Raw genomic sequence first — 20,448 nt, forward strand, 5'->3', positions numbered from 1 at the left:
GGTGGTGATATATTAAAGGGTGGTGATATATTAAAGGGTAGTGATATATTAAACGGTAGATAGATTAAAGGGTAGTGATATATTAAAGGGTAGTGATATATTAAAGGGTAGTGATATATTAAAGGGTAGATAGATTAAAGGGTAGTGATATATTAAAGGGTAGTGATATATTAAAGGGTAGTGATATATTAAAGGGTATATATATTAAAGGGTAACTGTTCATTGTAATGCTTAAATACAACTTCAAGCATGTTTTCAAGTTGGAAAAGACTAAATCAATATCACTGTGTCATGTTGAGGTGTTGAGATGTTGAGATATTGAGGTGTTGAGATGTTGAAATGTTGAGGTGTTAAAATGTTGTGGTGTTGAGGTGTTGATGTTGAGATATTTAGGTGCTGAGATGTTGAGGTATTGAGATGTTGAGGTGTTGATGTTGAGGTATTGAGGTGTTGATGTTGAGGTATTGAGATGTTGATGTTGAGGTGTTGAGATGTTGAGGTATTGATGTTGAAATGTTGAGGTGTTGAGGTATTGCGATTTTGAGATATTAAGGTGTTGATGTTGAGGTGTTGAGATGGTGAGATGGTGAGGTGTTGATGTTGAGGTGTTGAGGTGTGGATGTTGAGATATTGAGGTGTTGATGTTGAGGCGTTGAGATGTTGAGGTGTTGAGATGTTGAGGTATTGATGTTGAGATGCTGAGGTGTTGAAATGTTGAGATATTTAGGTGTTGATGTTGAGGTATTGAGATGTTGAGGTGTTGATGTTGAGGTTTTGATATGTTGAGGTATTGATGTGCTGATGTTGAGGTATTGGGATGTTGTGGTGTTGATGTTGAGGTATTGAGATGTTGAGATATTGAGGTGTTGATGTTGAGGTATTGAGATGTTGAGATATTGAGGTATTGATGTTGAAATGTTGAGGTATTGAGATGTTGAGGTGTTGATGTTGAGGTATTGAGATGTTGAGATATTAAGGTGTCGATGTTGAGGTGTGGAGATGTTGAGGTGTTGATGTTGAGGTATTGAGATGTTGAGGTGTTTATGTTGAAATGTTGAGGTGTTGAAATGTTGAGGTGTTGATGTTGAGGTATTGAGATATTGAGGTGTTGAAATGTTGAGGTGTTGAGATGTTGAGGTGTTGATGTTGAGATATTTAGGTGCTGAGATGTTGAGGTGTTGATGTTGAGGTTTTGATATGTTGAGGTATTGAGGTGTTGATGTTGAGGTATTGAGATGTTGAGGTGTTGATGTTGCGGTATTTAGGTGCTTAGATGTTGAGGTATTGAGATGTTGAGATGTTGATGTTGAGGTATTGAGATGTTGAGGTGTTGATGTTGAGATATTTAGGTGCTGAGATGTTGAGGTGTTGATGTTGAGGTTTTGATATGTTGAGGTGTTGATGTTGAGGTATTGGGATGTTGAGGTGTTGATGTTGAGGTATTGAGATGTTGAGGTGTTGATGTTGAGGTATTTAGGTGCTTAGATGTTGAGGTATTGAGATGTTGAGATGTTGAGGTATTGAGATGTTGAGATGTTGAGGTATTGAGATGTTGAGATATTGAGGTGTTGATGTTGAGGTGTTGAGATGTTGAGGTGTTGAGGTATTGATGTTGAAATGTTGAGATGTTGATGTTGAGGTATTGAGATGTTGAGGTATTGAGATGTTGAGATATTAAGGTGTTGATGTTGAGGTATGGAGATGTTGAGGTGTTGATGTTGAGGTATTGAGATGTTGAGGTATTGATGTGTTGATGTTGAGGAATTGGGATGTTGAGGTATTGAGGTGTTGAGATATTGAGGTGTTGATGTTGAGGTGTTGATGTTGAGATATTAAGGTGTTGATGTTGAGGCATTGAGATGTTGAGGTATTGATGTTGAGGTGTTGAGATGTTGAGATGTTGGGGTGTTGATGTTGAGGTGTTGAGATGTTGAGATATTGAGGTATTGAGGTGTTGATGTTGAGGTGTTGAGGTGTTGATGTTGAGATATTAAGGTGTTGATGTTGAGGCATTGAGATGTTGAGGTATTGATGTTGAGGTGTTGAGATGTTGGGGTGTTGATGTTGAGGTGTTGAGATGTTGAGATGTTGAGATATTGAGGTATTGAGATCTTGAGGTGTTGATGTTAGGTTTTGATATGTTGAGGTATTGAGGTGTTGAGGTATTGAGATGTTGAGGTGTTGAGATGTTGAGGCGTTGACATTTTGAGGTATTGATGTTGAGATGTTGAGATGTTGTGGTGTTGATGTTGAGGTGTTGAGGTATTGAGATCTTGAGGTGTTGATGTTGAGGTTTTGATATGTTGAGGTATTGAGATGTTGATGTTGAGGTATTGGGATGTTGAGGTGTTGATGTTGAGGTATTGCGATGTTGAGGTGTTGATGTTGAGGCGTTGAGATGTTGAGGTATTGAGGTGTTGAGGCATTGAGATGTTGAGGTATTGAGATGTTGAGGTATTGAGATGTTGAGGCGTTGACATTTTGAGGTATTGATGTTGAGATGTTGAGATGTTGTGGTGTTGATGTTGAGGTGTTGAGGTATTGAGATCTTGAGGTGTTGATGTTGAGGTTTTGATATGTTGAGGTATTGAGATGTTGATGTTGAGGTATTGGGATGTTGAGGTGTTGATGTTGAGGCGTTGAGATGTTGAGGTATTGATGTTGAAATGTTGAGGTTTTGATATGTTGAGGTTTTGATATGTTGAGGTATTGAGGTGTTGATGTTGAGGTATTGGGATGTTGAGGTGTTGATGTTGAGGTATTGAGATGTTGAGGTATTGAGATGTTGAGGTATTGAGATTTTGAGATATTAAGGTGTTGATGTTGAGGTGTTGAGATGTTGAGGTGTTGATGTTAAGGTATTGAGATGTTGAGATATTAAGGTGTTGATGTTGAGGTATGGAGGTGTTGATGTTGAGGTATTGAGATGTTGAGGTATTGATGTGTTGATGTTGAGGAATTGGGATGTTGAGGTGTTGAGATTTTGAGATATTAAGGTGTTGAGATGTTGAGGTGTTGATGTTGAGGTATTGAGATGTTGAGGTATTGAGGTGTTGATGTTGAGGTGTTGATGTTGAGGTATTTAGGTGCTTAGATGTTGAGGTATTGAGATGTTGAGATGTTGATGTTGAGGTATTGAGATGTTGAGGTGTTGATGTTGAGGTATTGAGGTGTTGAGGTGTTGATGTTTACATTTACATTTAAGTCATTTAGCAGACGCTCTTATCCAGAGCGACTTACAAATTGGTGAATTCACCTTCTGACATCCAGTGGAACAGCCACTTTACAATAGTGCATCTAAGTCATTAAGGGGGGGGGTGAGAAGGATTACTTATCCTATCCTAGGTATTCCTTGAAGAGGTGGGGTTTCAGGTGTCTCCGGAAGGTGGTGATTGACTCCGCTGTCCTGGCGTCGTGAGGGAGTTTGTTCCACCATTGGGGGCCAGAGCAGCGAACAGTTTTGACTGGGCTGAGCGGGAACTGTACTTCCTCAATGGTAGGGAGGCGAGCAGGCCAGAGGTGGATGAACGCAGTGCCCTTGCTTGGGTGTAGGGCCTGATCAGAGCCTGGAGGTACTGCGGTGCCGTTCCCCTCACAGCTCCGTAGGCAAGCACCATGGTCTTGTAGCGGATGCGAGCTTCAACTGGAAGCCAGTGGAGAGAGCGGAGGAGCGGGGTGACGTGAGAGAACTTGGGAAGGTTGAACACCAGACGGGCTGCGGCGTTCTGGATGAGTTGTAGGGGTTTAATGGCACAGGCAGGGAGCCCAGCCAACAGCGAGTTGCAGTAATCCAGACGGGAGATGACAAGTGCCTGGATTAGGACCTGCGCCGCTTCCTGTGTGAGGCAGGGTCGTACTCTGCGGATGTTGTAGAGCATGAACCTACAGGAACGGGCCACCGCCATGATGTTGGTTGAGAACGACAGGGTGTTGTCCAGGATCACGCCAAGGTTCTTAGCGCTCTGGGAGGAGGACACAATGGAGTTGTCAACCGTGATGGCGAGATCATGGAACGGGCAGTCCTTCCCCGGGAGGAAGAGCAGCTCCGTCTTGCCGAGGTTCAGCTTGAGGTGGTGATCCGTCATCCACACTGATATGTCTGCCAGACATGCAGAGATGCGATTCGCCACCTGGTCATCAGAAGGGGGAAAGGAGAAGATTAATTGTGTGTCGTCTGCATAGCAATGATAGGAGAGACCATGTGAGGTTATGACAGAGCCAAGTGACTTGGTGTATAGCGAGAATAGGAGAGGGCCTAGAACAGAGCCCTGGGGGACACCAGTGGTGAGAGCGCGTGGCGAGGAGACAGATTCTCGCCACGCCACCTGGTAGGAGCGACCTGTCAGGTAGGACGCAATCCAAGCGTGGGCCGCGCCGGAGATGCCCAACTCGGAGAGGGTGGAGAGGAGGATCTGATGGTTCACAGTATCGAAGGCAGCCGATAGGTCTAGAAGGATGAGAGCAGAGGAGAGAGAGTTAGCTTTAGCAGTGCGGAGCGCCTCCGTGATGCAGAGAAGAGCAGTCTCAGTTGAATGACTAGTCTTGAAACCTGACTGATTTGGATCAAGAAGGTCATTCTGAGAGAGATAGAGGGAGAGCTGGCCAAGGACGGCACGTTCAAGAGTTTTGGAGAGAAAAGAAAGAAGGGATACTGGTCTGTAGTTGTTGACATCGGAGGGATCGAGTGTTGGTTTCTTCAGAAGGGGTGCAACTCTCGCTCTCTTGAAGACGGAAGGGACGTAGCCAGCGGTCAGGGATGAGTTGATGAGCGAGGTGAGGTAAGGGAGAAGGTCCCCGGAAATGGTCTGGAGGAGAGAGGAGGGGATAGGGTCGAGCGGGCAGGTTGTTGGGCGGCCGGCCGTCACAAGAAGCGAGATTTCATCTGGAGAGAGAGGGGAGAAAGAGGTCAGAGCACAGGGTAGGGCAGTGTGAGCAGAACCAGCGGTGTCGTTTGACTTAGCAAACGAGGATCGGATGTCGTCGACCTTCTTTTCAAAATGGTTGACGAAGTCATCTGCAGAGAGGGAGGAGGGGGGGGAGGGGGAGGAGGATTCAGAAGGGAGGAGAAGGTGGCAAAGAGCTTCCTAGGGTTAGAGGCAGATGCTTGGAATTTAGAGTGGTAGAAAGTGGCTTTAGCAGCAGAGACAGAGGAGGAAAATGTAGAGAGGAGGGAGTGAAAGGATGCCAGGTCCGCAGGGAGGCGGGTTTTCCTCCATTTCCGCTCGGCTGCCCGGAGCTCTGTTCTGTGAGCTCGCAATGAGTCATCGAGCCACGGAGCGGGAGGGGAGGACCGAGCCGGCCTGGAGGATAGGGGACATAGAGAGTCAAAGGATGCAGAAAGGGAAGAGAGGAGGGTTGAGGAGGCAGAGTCAGGAGAAAGGTTGGAGAAGGTATGAGCAGAGGGAAGAGATGAAAGGATGGAAGAGGAAAGAGTAGCGGGGGAGAGAGAGCGAAGGTTGGGACGGCGCGATACCATCCGAGTAGGGGCAGTGTGGGAAGTGTTGGATGAGAGCGAGAGGGAAAAGGATACAAGGTAGTGGTCGGAGACTTGGAGGGGAGTTGCAGTGAGGTTAGTGGAAGAACAGCATCTAGTAAAGATGAGGTCGAGCGTATTGCCTGCCTTGTGAGTAGGGGGGAAGGTGAGAGGGTGAGGTCAAAAGAGGAGAGGAGTGGAAAGAAGGAGGCAGAGAGGAATGAGTCAAAGGTAGACGTGGGGAGGTTAAAGTCGCCCAGGACTGTGAGAGGTGAGCCGTCCTCAGGAAAGGAGCTTATCAAGGCATCAAGCTCATTGATGAACTCTCCGAGGGAACCTGGAGGGCGATAAATGATAAGAATGTTAAGCTTGAAAGGGCTGGTAACTGTGACAGCATGGAATTCAAAGGAGGCGATAGATAGATGGGTAAGGGGAGAGAGAGAGAATGACCACTTGGGAGAGATGAGGATCCCGGTGCCACCACCCCGCTGACCAGAAGCTCTCGGGGTGTGCGAGAACACGTGGGTGGACGAAGAGAGAGCAGTAGGAGTAGCAGTGTTATCTGTGGTGATCCATGTTTCCGTCAGTGCCAGGAAGTCGAGGGACTGGAGGGAGGCATAGGCTGAGATGAACTCTGCCTTGTTGGCCGCAGATCGGCAGTTCCAGAGGCTACCGGAGACCAGGAACTCCACGTGGGTCGTGCGCGCTGGGACCACCAGATTAGGGTGGCCGCGGCCACGCGGTGTGGAGCGTTTGTATGGTCTGTGCAGAGAGGAGAGAACAGGGATAGATAGATGTTGAGGTATTTAGGTGCTTAGATGTTGAGGTATTGAGATGTTGAGATGTTGAGGTATTGAGATGTTGAGATATTGAGGTGTTGATGTTGAGGTGTTGATGTTGAGGTGTTGAGATGTTGAGGTGTTGAGGTATTGATGTTGAAATGTTGAGATGTTGATGTTGAGGTATTGAGATGTTGAGGTATTGAGATGTTGAGATATTAAGGTGTTGATGTTGAGGTATGGAGATGTTGAGGTATTGATGTGTTGATGTTGAGGAATTGGGATGTTGAGGTATTGAGGTGTTGAGATATTGAGGTGTTGATGTTGAGGTGTTGAGGTGTTGATGTTGAGATATTAAGGTGTTGATGTTGAGGCATTGAGATGTTGAGGTATTGATCTTGAGGTGTTGAGATGTTGAGATGTTGGGGTGTTGATGTTGAGGTGTTGAGATGTTGAGATATTGAGGTATTGAGGTGTTGATGTTGAGGTGTTGAGGTGTTGATGTTGAGATATTAAGGTGTTGATGTTGAGGCATTGAGATGTTGAGGTATTGATGTTGAGGTGTTGAGATGTTGAGATGTTGGGGTGTTGATGTTGAGGTATTGAGATGTTGAGATGTTGAGGTATTGAGATGTTGAGATATTGAGGTGTTGATGTTGAGGTGTTGATATGTTGAGGTGTTGAGATGTTGAGGTGTTGAGGTATTGATGTTGAAATGTTGAGATGTTGATGTTGAGGTATTGAGATGTTGAGGTATTGAGATGTTGAGATATTAAGGTGTTGATGTTGAAGTATGGAGATGTTGAGGTATTGATGTGTTGATGTTGAGGAATTGGGATGTTGAGGTATTGAGGTGTTGAGATATTGAGGTGTTGATGTTGAGGTGTTGAGGTGTTGATGTTGAGATATTAAGGTGTTGATGTTGAGGCATTGAGATGTTGAGGTATTGATGTTGAGGTGTTGAGATGTTGAGATGTTGGGGTGTTGATGTTGAGGTGTTGAGATGTTGAGATATTGAGGTATTGAGGTGTTGATGTTGAGGTGTTGAGGTGTTGATGTTGAGATATTAAGGTGTTGATGTTGAGGCATTGAGATGTTGAGGTATTGATGTTGAGGTGTTGAGATGTTGAGATGTTGTGGTGTTGATGTTGAGGTGTTGAGGTATTGAGATCTTGAGGTGTTGATGTTGAGGTTTTGATATGTTGAGGTATTGAGATGTTGATGTTGAGGTATTGGGATGTTGAGGTGTTGATGTTGAGGTATTGAGATGTTGAGGTGTTGATGTTGAGGCGTTGAGATGTTGAGGTATTGAGGTATTGAGATGTTGAGGTATTGAGATGTTGAGGTATTGAGATGTTGAGGCGTTGACATTTTGAGGTATTGATGTTGAGATGTTGAGATGTTGTGGTGTTGATGTTGAGGTGTTGAGGTATTGAGATCTTGAGGTGTTGATGTTGAGGTTTTGATATGTTGAGGTATTGAGATGTTGATGTTGAGGTATTGGGATGTTGAGGTGTTGATGTTGAGGTATTGAGATGTTGAGGTGTTGATGTTGAGGTATTTAGGTGCTTAGATGTTGAGGTATTGAGATGTTGAGATGTTGAGGTATTGAGATGTTGAGATATTGAGGTGTTGATGTTGAGGTGTTGAGATGTTGAGGTGTTGATGTTGAGGTGTTGAGATGTTGAGGTGTTGAGGTATTGATGTTGAAATGTTGAGATGTTGATGTTGAGGTATTGAGATGTTGAGGTATTGAGATGTTGAGATATTAAGGTGTTGATGTTGAGGTATGGAGATGTTGAGGTGTTGATGTTGAGGTATTGAGATGTTGAGGTATTGATGTGTTGATGTTGAGGAATTGGGATGTTGAGGTATTGAGGTGTTGAGATATTGAGGTGTTGATGTTGAGGTGTTGAGGTGTTGATGTTGAGATATTAAGGTGTTGATGTTGAGGCATTGAGATGTTGAGGTATTGATGTTGAGGTGTTGAGATGTTGAGATGTTGGGGTGTTGATGTTGAGGTGTTGAGATGTTGAGATATTGAGGTATTGAGGTGTTGATGTTGAGGTGTTGAGGTGTTGATGTTGAGATATTAAGGTGTTGATGTTGAGGCATTGAGATGTTGAGGTATTGATGTTGAGGTGTTGAGATGTTGAGATGTTGGGGTGTTGATGTTGAGGTGTTGAGATGTTGAGATATTGAGGTATTGAGATCTTGAGGTGTTGATGTTAGGTTTTGATATGTTGAGGTATTGAGGTGTTGAGGTATTGAGATGTTGAGGTATTGAGATGTTGAGGTGTTGAGATGTTGAGGCGTTGACATTTTGAGGTATTGATGTTGAGATGTTGAGTTGTTGTGGTGTTGATGTTGAGGTATTGAGATGTTGAGGTGTTGATGTTGAGGTATTGAGATGTTGAGGTATTGAGATTTTGAGATATTAAGGTGTTGATGTTGAGGTGTTGAGATGTTGAGGTGTTGATGTTAAGGTATTGAGATGTTGAGATATTAAGGTGTTGATGTTGAGGTATGGAGATGTTGAGGTGTTGATGTTGAGGTATTGAGATGTTGAGGTATTGATGTGTTGATGTTGAGGAATTGGGATGTTGAGGTGTTGAGATTTTGAGATATTAAGGTGTTGAGATGTTGAGGTGTTGATGTTGAGGTATTGAGATGTTGAGGTATTGAGGTGTTGATGTTGAGGTATTGAGATGTTGAGGTGTTGATGTTGAGGTATTTAGGTGCTTAGATGTTGAGGTATTGAGATGTTGAGATGTTGATGTTGAGGTATTGAGATGTTGAGGTGTTGATGTTGAGATATTTAGGTGCTGAGATGTTGAGGTGTTGATGTTGAGGTTTTGATATGTTGAGGTATTGAGGTGTTGATGTTGAGGTATTGGGATGTTGAGGTGTTGATGTTGAGGTATTGAGATGTTGAGGTGTTGATGTTGAGGTATTTAGGTGCTTAGATGTTGAGGTATTGAGATGTTGAGATGTTGAGGTATTGAGATGTTGAGATATTGATGTGTTGATGTTGAGGTGTTGAGATGTTGAGGTGTTGAGGTATTGATGTTGAAATGTTGAGATGTTGATGTTGAGGTATTGAGATGTTGAGGTATTGAGATGTTGAGATATTAAGGTGTTGATGTTGAGGTATGGAGATGTTGAGGTGTTGATGTTGAGGTATTGAGATGTTGAGGTATTGATGTGTTGATGTTAGGGAATTGGGATGTTGAGGTATTGAGGTGTTGAGATATTGAGGTGTTGATGTTGAGGTGTTGAGGTGTTGATGTTGAGATATTAAGGTGTTGATGTTGAGGCATTGAGATGTTGAGGTATTGATGTTGAGGTGTTGAGATGTTGAGATGTTGGGGTGTTGATGTTGAGGTGTTGAGATGTTGAGATATTGAGGTATTGAGGTGTTGATGTTGAGGTGTTGAGGTGTTGATGTTGAGATATTAAGGTGTTGATGTTGAGGCATTGAGATGTTGAGGTATTGATGTTGAGGTGTTGAGATGTTGGGGTGTTGATGTTGAGGTGTTGAGATGTTGAGATGTTGAGATATTGAGGTATTGAGATCTTGAGGTGTTGATGTTAGGTTTTGATATGTTGAGGTATTGAGATGTTGAGGTGTTGAGATGTTGAGGTATTGAGATGTTGAGGTATTGAGATGTTGAGGTGTTGAGATGTTGAGGCGTTGACATTTTGAGGTATTGATGTTGAGATGTTGTGGTGTTGATGTTGAGGTGTTGAGGTATTGAGATCTTGAGGTGTTGATGTTGAGGTTTTGATATGTTGAGGTATTGAGATGTTGATGTTGAGGTATTGGGATGTTGAGGTGTTGATGTTGAGGTATTGAGATGTTGAGGTGTTGATGTTGAGGCGTTGAGATGTTGAGGTATTGAGGTGTTGAGGTATTGCGATGTTGAGGTATTGAGATGTTGAGGTATTGAGATGTTGAGGCATTGACATTTTGAGGTATTGATGTTGAGATGTTGAGATGTTGTGGTGTTGATGTTGAGGTGTTGAGGTATTGAGATCTTGAGGTGTTGATGTTGAGGTTTTGATATGTTGAGGTATTGAGATGTTGATGTTGAGGTATTGGGATGTTGAGGTGTTGATGTTGAGGTATTGAGATGTTGAGGTGTTGATGTTGAGGCGTTGAGATGTTGAGGTATTGATGTTGAAATGTTGAGGTTTTGATATGTTGAGGTATTGAGGTGTTGATGTTGAGGTATTGGGATGTTGAGGTGTTGATGTTGAGGTATTGAGATGTTGAGGTGTTGATGTTGAGGTATTGAGATGTTGAGGTATTGAGATTTTGAGATATTAAGGTGTTGATGTTGAGGTGTTGAGATGTTGAGGTATTGAGGTGTTGATGTTGAGGTATTGGGATGTTGAGGTGTTGATGTTGAGGTATTGAGATGTTGAGGTGTTGATGTTGAGGTATTTAGGTGCTTAGATGTTGAGGTATTGAGATGTTGAGATGTTGAGGTATTGAGATGTTGAGATATTGATGTGTTGATGTTGAGGTGTTGAGATGTTGAGGTGTTGAGGTATTGATGTTGAAATGTTGAGATGTTGATGTTGAGGTATTGAGATGTTGAGGTATTGAGATGTTGAGATATTAAGGTGTTGATGTTGAGGTATGGAGATGTTGAGGTGTTGATGTTGAGGTATTGAGATGTTGAGGTATTGATGTGTTGATGTTGAGGAATTGGGATGTTGAGGTATTGAGGTGTTGAGATATTGAGGTGTTGATGTTGAGGTGTTGAGGTGTTGATGTTGAGGCATTGAGATGTTGAGGTATTGACGTTGAGGTGTTGAGATGTTGAGATGTTGGGGTGTTGATGTTGAGGTGTTGAGATGTTGAGATATTGAGGTATTGAGGTGTTGATGTTGAGGTGTTGAGGTGTTGATGTTGAGATATTAAGGTGTTGATGTTGAGGCATTGAGATGTTGAGGTATTGATGTTGAGGTGTTGAGATGTTGAGATGTTGGGGTGTTGATGTTGAGGTGTTGAGATGTTGAGATGTTGAGATATTGAGGTATTGAGATCTTGAGGTGTTGATGTTAGGTTTTGATATGTTGAGGTATTGAGATGTTGAGGTGTTGAGATGTTGAGGTATTGAGATGTTGAGGTATTGAGATGTTGAGGTGTTGAGATGTTGAGGCGTTGACATTTTGAGGTATTGATGTTGAGATGTTGTGGTGTTGATGTTGAGGTGTTGAGGTATTGAGATCTTGAGGTGTTGATGTTGAGGTTTTGATATGTTGAGGTATTGAGATGTTGATGTTGAGGTATTGGGATGTTGAGGTGTTGATGTTGAGGTATTGAGATGTTGAGGTGTTGATGTTGAGGCGTTGAGATGTTGAGGTATTGAGGTGTTGAGGTATTGCGATGTTGAGGTATTGAGATGTTGAGGTATTGAGATGTTGAGGCGTTGACATTTTGAGGTATTGATGTTGAGATGTTGAGATGTTGTGGTGTTGATGTTGAGGTGTTGAGGTATTGAGATCTTGAGGTGTTGATGTTGAGGTTTTGATATGTTGAGGTATTGAGATGTTGATGTTGAGGTATTGGCATGTTGAGGTGTTGATGTTGAGGTATTGAGATGTTGAGGTGTTGATGTTGAGGCGTTGAGATGTTGAGGTATTGATGTTGAAATGTTGAGGTTTTGATATGTTGAGGTATTGAGGTGTTGATGTTGAGGTATTGGGATGTTGAGGTGTTGATGTTGAGGTATTGAGATGTTGAGGTGTTGATGTTGAGGTATTGAGATGTTGAGGTATTGAGATTTTGAGATATTAAGGTGTTGATGTTGAGGTGTTGAGATGTTGAGGTGTTGATGTTAAGGTATTGAGATGTTGAGATATTAAGGTGTTGATGTTGAGGTATGGAGATGTTGAGGTATTGATGTGTTGATGTTGAGGAATTGGGATGTTGAGGTGTTGAGATTTTGAGATATTAAGGTGTTGAGATGTTGAGGTGTTGATGTTGAGGTGTTGAGATGTTGAGGTGTTGAGGTATTGATGTTGAAATGTTGAGATGTTGATGTTGAGGTATTGAGATGTTGAGGTATTGAGATGTTGAGATATTAAGGTGTTGATGTTGAGGTATGGAGATGTTGAGGTGTTGATGTTGAGGTATTGAGATGTTGAGGTATTGATGTGTTGATGTTGAGGAATTGGGATGTTGAGGTATTGAGGTGTTGAGATCTTGAGGTGTTGATGTTGAGGTTTTGATATGTTGAGGTATTGAGATGTTGATGTTGAGGTATTGGGATGTTGAGGTGTTGATGTTGAGGTATTGAGATGTTGAGGTGTTGATGTTGAGGCGTTGAGATGTTGAGGTATTGATGTTGAAATGTTGAGGTTTTGATATGTTGAGGTATTGAGGTGTTGATGTTGAGGTATTGGGATGTTGAGGTGTTGATGTTGAGGTATTGAGATGTTGAGGTGTTGATGTTGAGGTATTGAGATGTTGAGGTATTGAGATTTTGAGATATTAAGGTGTTGATGTTGAGGTGTTGAGATGTTGAGGTATTGAGGTGTTGATGTTGAGGTATTGGGATGTTGAGGTGTTGATGTTGAGGTATTGAGATGTTGAGGTGTTGATGTTGAGGTATTTAGGTGCTTAGATGTTGAGGTATTGAGATGTTGAGATGTTGAGGTATTGAGATGTTGAGATATTGATGTGTTGATGTTGAGGTGTTGAGATGTTGAGGTGTTGAGGTATTGATGTTGAAATGTTGAGATGTTGATGTTGAGGTATTGAGATGTTGAGGTATTGAGATGTTGAGATATTAAGGTGTTGATGTTGAGGTATGGAGATGTTGAGGTGTTGATGTTGAGGTATTGAGATGTTGAGGTATTGATGTGTTGATGTTGAGGAATTGGGATGTTGAGGTATTGAGGTGTTGAGATATTGAGGTGTTGATGTTGAGGTGTTGAGGTGTTGATGTTGAGATATTAAGGTGTTGATGTTGAGGCATTGAGATGTTGAGGTATTGACGTTGAGGTGTTGAGATGTTGAGATGTTGGGGTGTTGATGTTGAGGTGTTGAGATGTTGAGATATTGAGGTATTGAGGTGTTGATGTTGAGGTGTTGATGTTGAGATATTAAGGTGTTGATGTTGAGGCATTGAGATGTTGAGGTATTGATGTTGAGGTGTTGAGATGTTGAGATGTTGGGGTGTTGATGTTGAGGTGTTGAGATGTTGAGATGTTGAGATATTGAGGTATTGAGATCTTGAGGTGTTGATGTTAGGTTTTGATATGTTGAGGTATTGAGATGTTGAGGTGTTGAGATGTTGAGGTATTGAGATGTTGAGGTATTGAGATGTTGAGGTGTTGAGATGTTGAGGCGTTGACATTTTGAGGTATTGATGTTGAGATGTTGTGGTGTTGATGTTGAGGTGTTGAGGTATTGAGATCTTGAGGTGTTGATGTTGAGGTTTTGATATGTTGAGGTATTGAGATGTTGATGTTGAGGTATTGGGATGTTGAGGTGTTGATGTTGAGGTATTGAGATGTTGAGGTGTTGATGTTGAGGCGTTGAGATGTTGAGGTATTGAGGTGTTGAGGTATTGCGATGTTGAGGTATTGAGATGTTGAGGTATTGAGATGTTGAGGCGTTGACATTTTGAGGTATTGATGTTGAGATGTTGAGATGTTGTGGTGTTGATGTTGAGGTGTTGAGGTATTGAGATCTTGAGGTGTTGATGTTGAGGTTTTGATATGTTGAGGTATTGAGATGTTGATGTTGAGGTATTGGCATGTTGAGGTGTTGATGTTGAGGTATTGAGATGTTGAGGTGTTGATGTTGAGGCGTTGAGATGTTGAGGTATTGATGTTGAAATGTTGAGGTTTTGATATGTTGAGGTATTGAGGTGTTGATGTTGAGGTATTGGGATGTTGAGGTGTTGATGTTGAGGTATTGAGATGTTGAGGTGTTGATGTTGAGGTATTGAGATGTTGAGGTATTGAGATTTTGAGATATTAAGGTGTTGATGTTGAGGTGTTGAGATGTTGAGGTGTTGATGTTAAGGTATTGAGATGTTGAGATATTAAGGTGTTGATGTTGAGGTATGGAGATGTTGAGGTATTGATGTGTTGATGTTGAGGAATTGGGATGTTGAGGTGTTGAGATTTTGAGATATTAAGGTGTTGAGATGTTGAGGTGTTGATGTTGAGGTATTGAGATGTTGAGGTATTGAGGTGTTGATGTTGAGGTATTGAGATGTTGAGGTGTTGATGTTGAGGTATTTAGGTGCTTAGATGTTGAGGTATTGAGATGTTGAGATGTTGATGTTGAGGTATTGAGATGTTGAGGTGTTGATGTTGAGATATTTAGGTGCTGAGATGTTGAGGTGTTGATGTTGAGGTTTTGATATGTTGAGGTATTGAGGTGTTGATGTTGAGGTATTGGGATGTTGAGGTGTTGATGTTGAGGTATTGAGATGTTGAGGTGTTGATGTTGAGGTATTTAGGTGCTTAGATGTTGAGGTATTGAGATGTTGAGATGTTGAGGTATTGAGATGTTGTGATGTTGAGGTATTGAGGTGTTGATGTTGAGGTGTTGAGATGTTGAGGTGTTGAGGTATTGATGTTGAAATGTTGAGATGTTGATGTTGAGGTATTGAGATGTTGAGGTATTGAGATGTTGAGATATTAAGGTGTTGATGTTGAGGTATGGAGATGTTGAGGTGTTGATGTTGAGGTATTGAGATGTTGAGGTATTGATGTGTTGATGTTGAGGAATTGGGATGTTGAGGTATTGAGGTGTTGAGATATTGAGGTGTTGATGTTGAGGTGTTGAGGTGTTGATGTTGAGATATTAAGGTGTTGATGTTGAGGCATTGAGATGTTGAGGTATTGATGTTGAGGTGTTGAGATGTTGGGGTGTTGATGTTGAGGTGTTGAGATGTTGAGATATTGAGGTATTGAGGTGTTGATGTTGAGGTGTTGAGGTGTTGATGTTGAGATATTAAGGTGTTGATGTTGAGGCATTGAGATGTTGAGGTATTGATGTTGAGGTGTTGAGATGTTGAGATGTTGGGGTGTTGATGTTGAGGTGTTGAGATGTTGGGGTGTTGATGTTGAGGTGTTGAGATGTTGAGATATTGAGGTATTGAGATCTTGAGGTGTTGATGTTAGGTTTTGATATGTTGAGGTATTGAGGTGTTGAGGTATTGAGATGTTGAGGTATTGAGATGTTGAGGTGTTGAGATGTTGAGGCGTTGACATTTTGAGGTATTGATGTTGAGATGTTGAGATGTTGTGGTGTTGATGTTGAGGTGTTGAGGTATTGAGATCTTGAGGTGTTGATATGTTGAGGTATTGAGATGTTGATGTTGAGGTATTGGGATGTTGAGGTGTTGATGTTGAGGTGTTGATGTTGAGGTATTGAGATGTTGAGGTGTTGATGTTGAGGCGTTGAGATGTTGAGGTATTGAGATGTTGAGGTATTGAGATGTTGAGGCGTTGACATTTTGAGGTATTGATGTTGAGATGTTGAGATGTTGTGGTGTTGATGTTGAGGTGTTGAGGTATTGAGATCTTGAGGTGTTGATGTTGAGGTTTTGATATGTTGAGGTATTGAGATGTTGATGTTGAGGTATTGGGATGTTGAGGTATTGAGATGTTGAGGTGTTGATGTTGAGGCGTTGAGATGTTGAGGTATTGATGTTGAAATGTTGAGGTTTTGATATGTTGAGGTATTGAGGTGTTGATGTTGAGGTATTGAGATGTTGAGGTATTGAGATTTTGAGATATTAAGGTGTTGATGTTGAGGTGTTGAGATGTTGAGGTGTTGATGTTAAGGTATTGAGATGTTGAGATATTAAGGTGTTGATGTTGAGGTATGGAGATGTTGAGGTGTTGATGTTGAGGTATTGAGATGTTGAGGTATTGATGTGTTGATGTTGAGGAATTGGGATGTTGAGGTGTTGAGATTTTGAGATATTAAGGTGTTGAGATGTTGAGGTGTTGATGTTGAGGTATTGAGATGTTGAGGTATTGAGGTGTTGATGTTGAGGTATTGAGATGTTGAGGTGTTGATGTTGAGGTATTTAGGTGCTTAGATGTTGAGGTTTTGAGATGTTGAGATGTTGAGGTATTGAGATGTTGAGGTGTTGATGTTGAGATATTTAGGTGCTGAGATGTTGAGGTATTGAGATGTTGAGATGTTGAGGTATTGAGATGTTGAGATATTGAGGTGTTGATGTTGAGGTGTTGAGATGTTGGGGTGTTGAGGTATTGATGTTGAAATGTTGAGATGTTGATGTTGAGGTATTGAGATGTTGAGGTATTGAGATGTTGAGATATTAAGGTGTTGATGTTGAGGTATGGAGATGTTGAGGTGTTGATGTTGAGGTATTGAGATGTTGAGGTATTGATGTGTTGATGTTGAGGAATTGGGATGTTGAGGTATTGAGGTGTTGAGATATTGAGGTGTTGATGTTGAGGTGTTGAGGTGTTGATGTTGAGATATTAAGGTGTTGATGTTGAGGCATTGAGATGTTGAGGTATTGATGTTGAGATGTTGAGATGTTGGGGTGTTGATGTTGAGGTGTTGAGATGTTGAGATATTGAGGTGTTGATGTTGAGGTGTTGAGGTGTTGATGTTGAGATATTAAGGTGTTGATGTTGAGGCATTGAGATGTTGAGGTATTGATGTTGAGGTGTTGAGATGTTGAGATGTTGGGGTGTTGATGTTGAGGTGTTGAGATGTTGAGGTATTGAGATCTTGAGGTGTTGATGTTAGGTTTTGATATGTTGAGGTATTGAGGTGTTGAGGTATTGAGATGTTGAGGTATTGAGATGTTGAGGTGTTGAGATGTTGAGGCGTTGACATTTTGAGGTATTGATGTTGAGATGTTGTGGTGTTGATGTTGAGGTGTTGAGGTATTGAGATCTTGAGGTGTTGATGTTGAGGTTTTGATATGTTGAGGTATTGAGATGTTGATGTTGAGGTATTGGGATGTTGAGGTGTTGATGTTGAGGTATTGAGATGTTGAGGTGTTGATGTTGAGGCGTTGAGATGTTGAGGTATTGATGTTGAAATGTTGAGGTTTTGATATGTTGAGGTATTGAGGTGTTGATGTTGAGGTATTGGGATGTTGAGGTGTTGATGTTGAGGTATTGAGATGTTGAGGTGTTGATGTTGAGGTATTGAGATGTTGAGGTATTGAGATTTTGAGATATTAAGGTGTTGGTGTTGAGATGTTGAGGTGTTGATGTTAAGGTATTGAGATGTTGAGATATTAAGGTGTTGATGTTGAGGTATGGAGATGTTGAGGTGTTGATGTTGAGGTATTGAGATGTTGAGGTATTGATGTGTTGATGTTGAGGAATTGGGATGTTGAGGTGTTGAGATTTTGAGATATTAAGGTGTTGAGATGTTGAGGTGTTGATGTTGAGGTATTGAGATGTTGAGGTATTGAGATATTGAGGTGTTGATGTTTAGGTGTTGAGGTGTTGATGTTGAGATATTAAGGTGTTGATGTTGAGGCATTGAGATGTTGAGGTATTGATGGTGAGGTGTTGAGATGTTGAGATGTTGGGGTGTTGATGTTGAGGTGTTGAGAGGTTGAGATATTGAGGTATTGAGATCTTGAGGTGTTGATGTTAGGTTTTGATATGTTGAGGTGTTGAGGTATTGAGATGTTGAGGTTTTGAGATGTTGAGGTATTGAGATGTTGACATGTTGAGGTATTGATGTTGAGATGTTGGGGTGTTGATGTTGAGGTGTTGAGGTATTGAGATCTTGAGGTGTTGATGTTGAGGTTTTGATATGTTGAGGTATTGAGGTGTTGATGTTGAGGTATTGGGATGTTGAGGTGTTGAGATGTCGAGGTGTTGATGTTGAGGCGTTGAGATGTTGAGGTGTTGAGATGTTGGGGTGTTGATGTTGAAGTGTTGAGATGTTGACATGTTTAGGTGTTGATGTTGAGGTATTGAGATCTTGAGGTGTTGATGTTGAGGTATTGAGATGTGGTGTTGATGTTGAGTTATTTAGGTGCTTAGATGTTGAGGTATTGAGATGTTGAGGTATTGAGATGTTGAGATATTGAGGTGTTGATGTTGAAATGTTGAGGTGTTGACATGTTGAGGTGTTGATGTTGAGGTATTGAGATGTTGAGATATTGAGTTATTGATGTTGAAATGTTGAGGTGTTGACATGTTGAGGTGTTGATGTTGAGGTATTGAGATGTTGAGGTATTGAGATTTTGAGATATTAAGGTGTTGATGTTGAGGTGTGGAGATGTTGAGGTGTTGATGTGTTGATGTTGAGGTATTGGGATGTTGAGGTGTTGATTTTGAGGTATTGAGATGTTGAGGTGTTGATGTTGAGGTATTTAGGTGCTGAGATGTTGAGGTATTGAGATGTTGAGGTGTTGATGTTGAGGTATTGAGATGTTGAGGTGTTGATGTTGAGGCGTTGAGATGTTGAGGTATTGATGTTGACGTGTTGAGATGTTGATGTTGAGATGTTGAGGTATTGATGTTGAGGTATTGCGATGTTGAGGTATTGATGTTGAAATGTTGAGGTGTTGAAATGTTGAGGTGTTGATGTTGAGGTATTGGGATGTTAAGGTGTTGATGTTGAGGTATTGAGATGTTGAGGTGTTGATGTTGAGGTATTTAGGTGCTGAGATGTTGAGGTATTGAGGTGTTGAGATGTTGAGGTGTTGATGTTGAGGTGTTGTGATGTTGAGGTGTTGATGTTGAGGTGTTGAGATGTTGAGTTGTTGTGATGTTGGTGTTGATGTTGAGGTGATGTTGAGGTGTAGAGGTGTTGATGTTGGGGTGTTGATGTTGAGGTGTTGAGGTGTTGATGTTGAGGTGTTGTGATGTTGGCGTTGATGTTGAGGTATTGAGATGTTGAGGTGTTGAGATGTTGAGGTGTTGAAGTATTGATGTTGAGATAATCCATTTTTAATGTGACAGACTTGAAATCGATTCCATGTATCATCATCTTCAATCAGTTGTTTATTCTGAAGATCATAGTGAGATACATGTTTTATGTGTTCTGATGAATGGAAACAGTAATGTGTTCTGATGAATGGAAACAGTCATGTGTTCTGATGAGTGGAAACAGTCATGTGTTCTGATGAATGGAAACAGTCATGTGTTCTGATGAATGGAAACAGTAACGTGTTCTGATGAATGGAAACAGTCATGTGTTCTGATGAATGGAAACAGTCATGTGTTCTGATGAATGGAAACAGTCATGTGTTCTGATGAATGGAAACAGTCATGTGTTCTGATGAATGGAAACAGTCATGTGTTCTGATGAATGGAAACAGTAATGTGTTCTGATGTATGGAAACAGTAATGTGTTCTGATGAATGGAAACAGTCATGTGTTCTGATGTATGGAAACAGTCATGTGTTCTGATGAATGGAAACAGTCATGTGTTCTGATGTATGGAAACAGTCATGTGTTCTGATGTATGGAAACAGTAACGTGTTTTGATGAATGGAAACAGTCATGTGTTCTGATGAATGGAAACAGTAACGTGTTCTGATGAATGGAAACAGTCATGTGTTCTGATGAATGGAAACAGTAACGTGTTCTGATGAATGGAAACAGTCATGTGTTCTGATGAATGGAAACAGTAACGTGTTCTGATGAATGGAAACAGTAACGTGTTCTGATGTATGGAAACAGTCATGTGTTCTGATGTATGGAAACAGTAACGTGTTTTGATGAATGGAAACAGTCATGTGTTCTGATGAATGGAAACAGTAATGTGTTCTGATGAATGGAAACAGTAACGTGTTCTGATGAATGGAAACAGTAACGTGTTCTGATGTATGGAAACAGTCATGTGTTCTGATGAGTGGAAACAGTAACGTGTTCTGATGAATGGAAACAGTAATGTGTTCTGATGAATGGAAACAGTCATGTGTTCTGATGAATGGAAACAGTCATGTGTTCTGATGAATGGAAACAGTAACGTGTTCTGATGAATGGAAACAGTAACGTGTTCTGATGAATGGAAACAGTAACGTGTTCTGATGAATGGAAACAGTCATGTGTTCTGATGTATGGAAACAGTCATGTGTTCTGATGAATGGAAACAGTAACGTGGTCATATATTTTATATTGTGTAGGGAATACGGTGCGATTGATGACGTGGACATTGATCTGCACATCGACGTCAGTTTCCTAGATGTAAGTATGCCATTT

General features: G+C 41.4%; 1 protein-coding gene across 1 annotated transcript in view; it reads left to right on the forward strand.

Annotated features, from left to right (window-relative positions):
* Window positions 1-20,448, forward strand: part of LOC135509164 (protein mono-ADP-ribosyltransferase PARP8-like) — a 130,891-nt gene that overhangs the window by 67,397 nt on the left and 43,046 nt on the right. Inside the window, exon 9 of the mRNA XM_064929629.1 lies at window positions 20,373-20,433. Within this exon, the coding sequence (XP_064785701.1) occupies window positions 20,373-20,433 (61 nt within the window). The remainder of the gene's footprint in view (window positions 1-20,372; window positions 20,434-20,448) is intronic.

Source organism: Oncorhynchus masou, chromosome 1 (assembly GCF_036934945.1).
Source record: "Oncorhynchus masou masou isolate Uvic2021 chromosome 1, UVic_Omas_1.1, whole genome shotgun sequence".
NCBI lineage: Eukaryota > Metazoa > Chordata > Actinopteri > Salmoniformes > Salmonidae > Oncorhynchus > Oncorhynchus masou.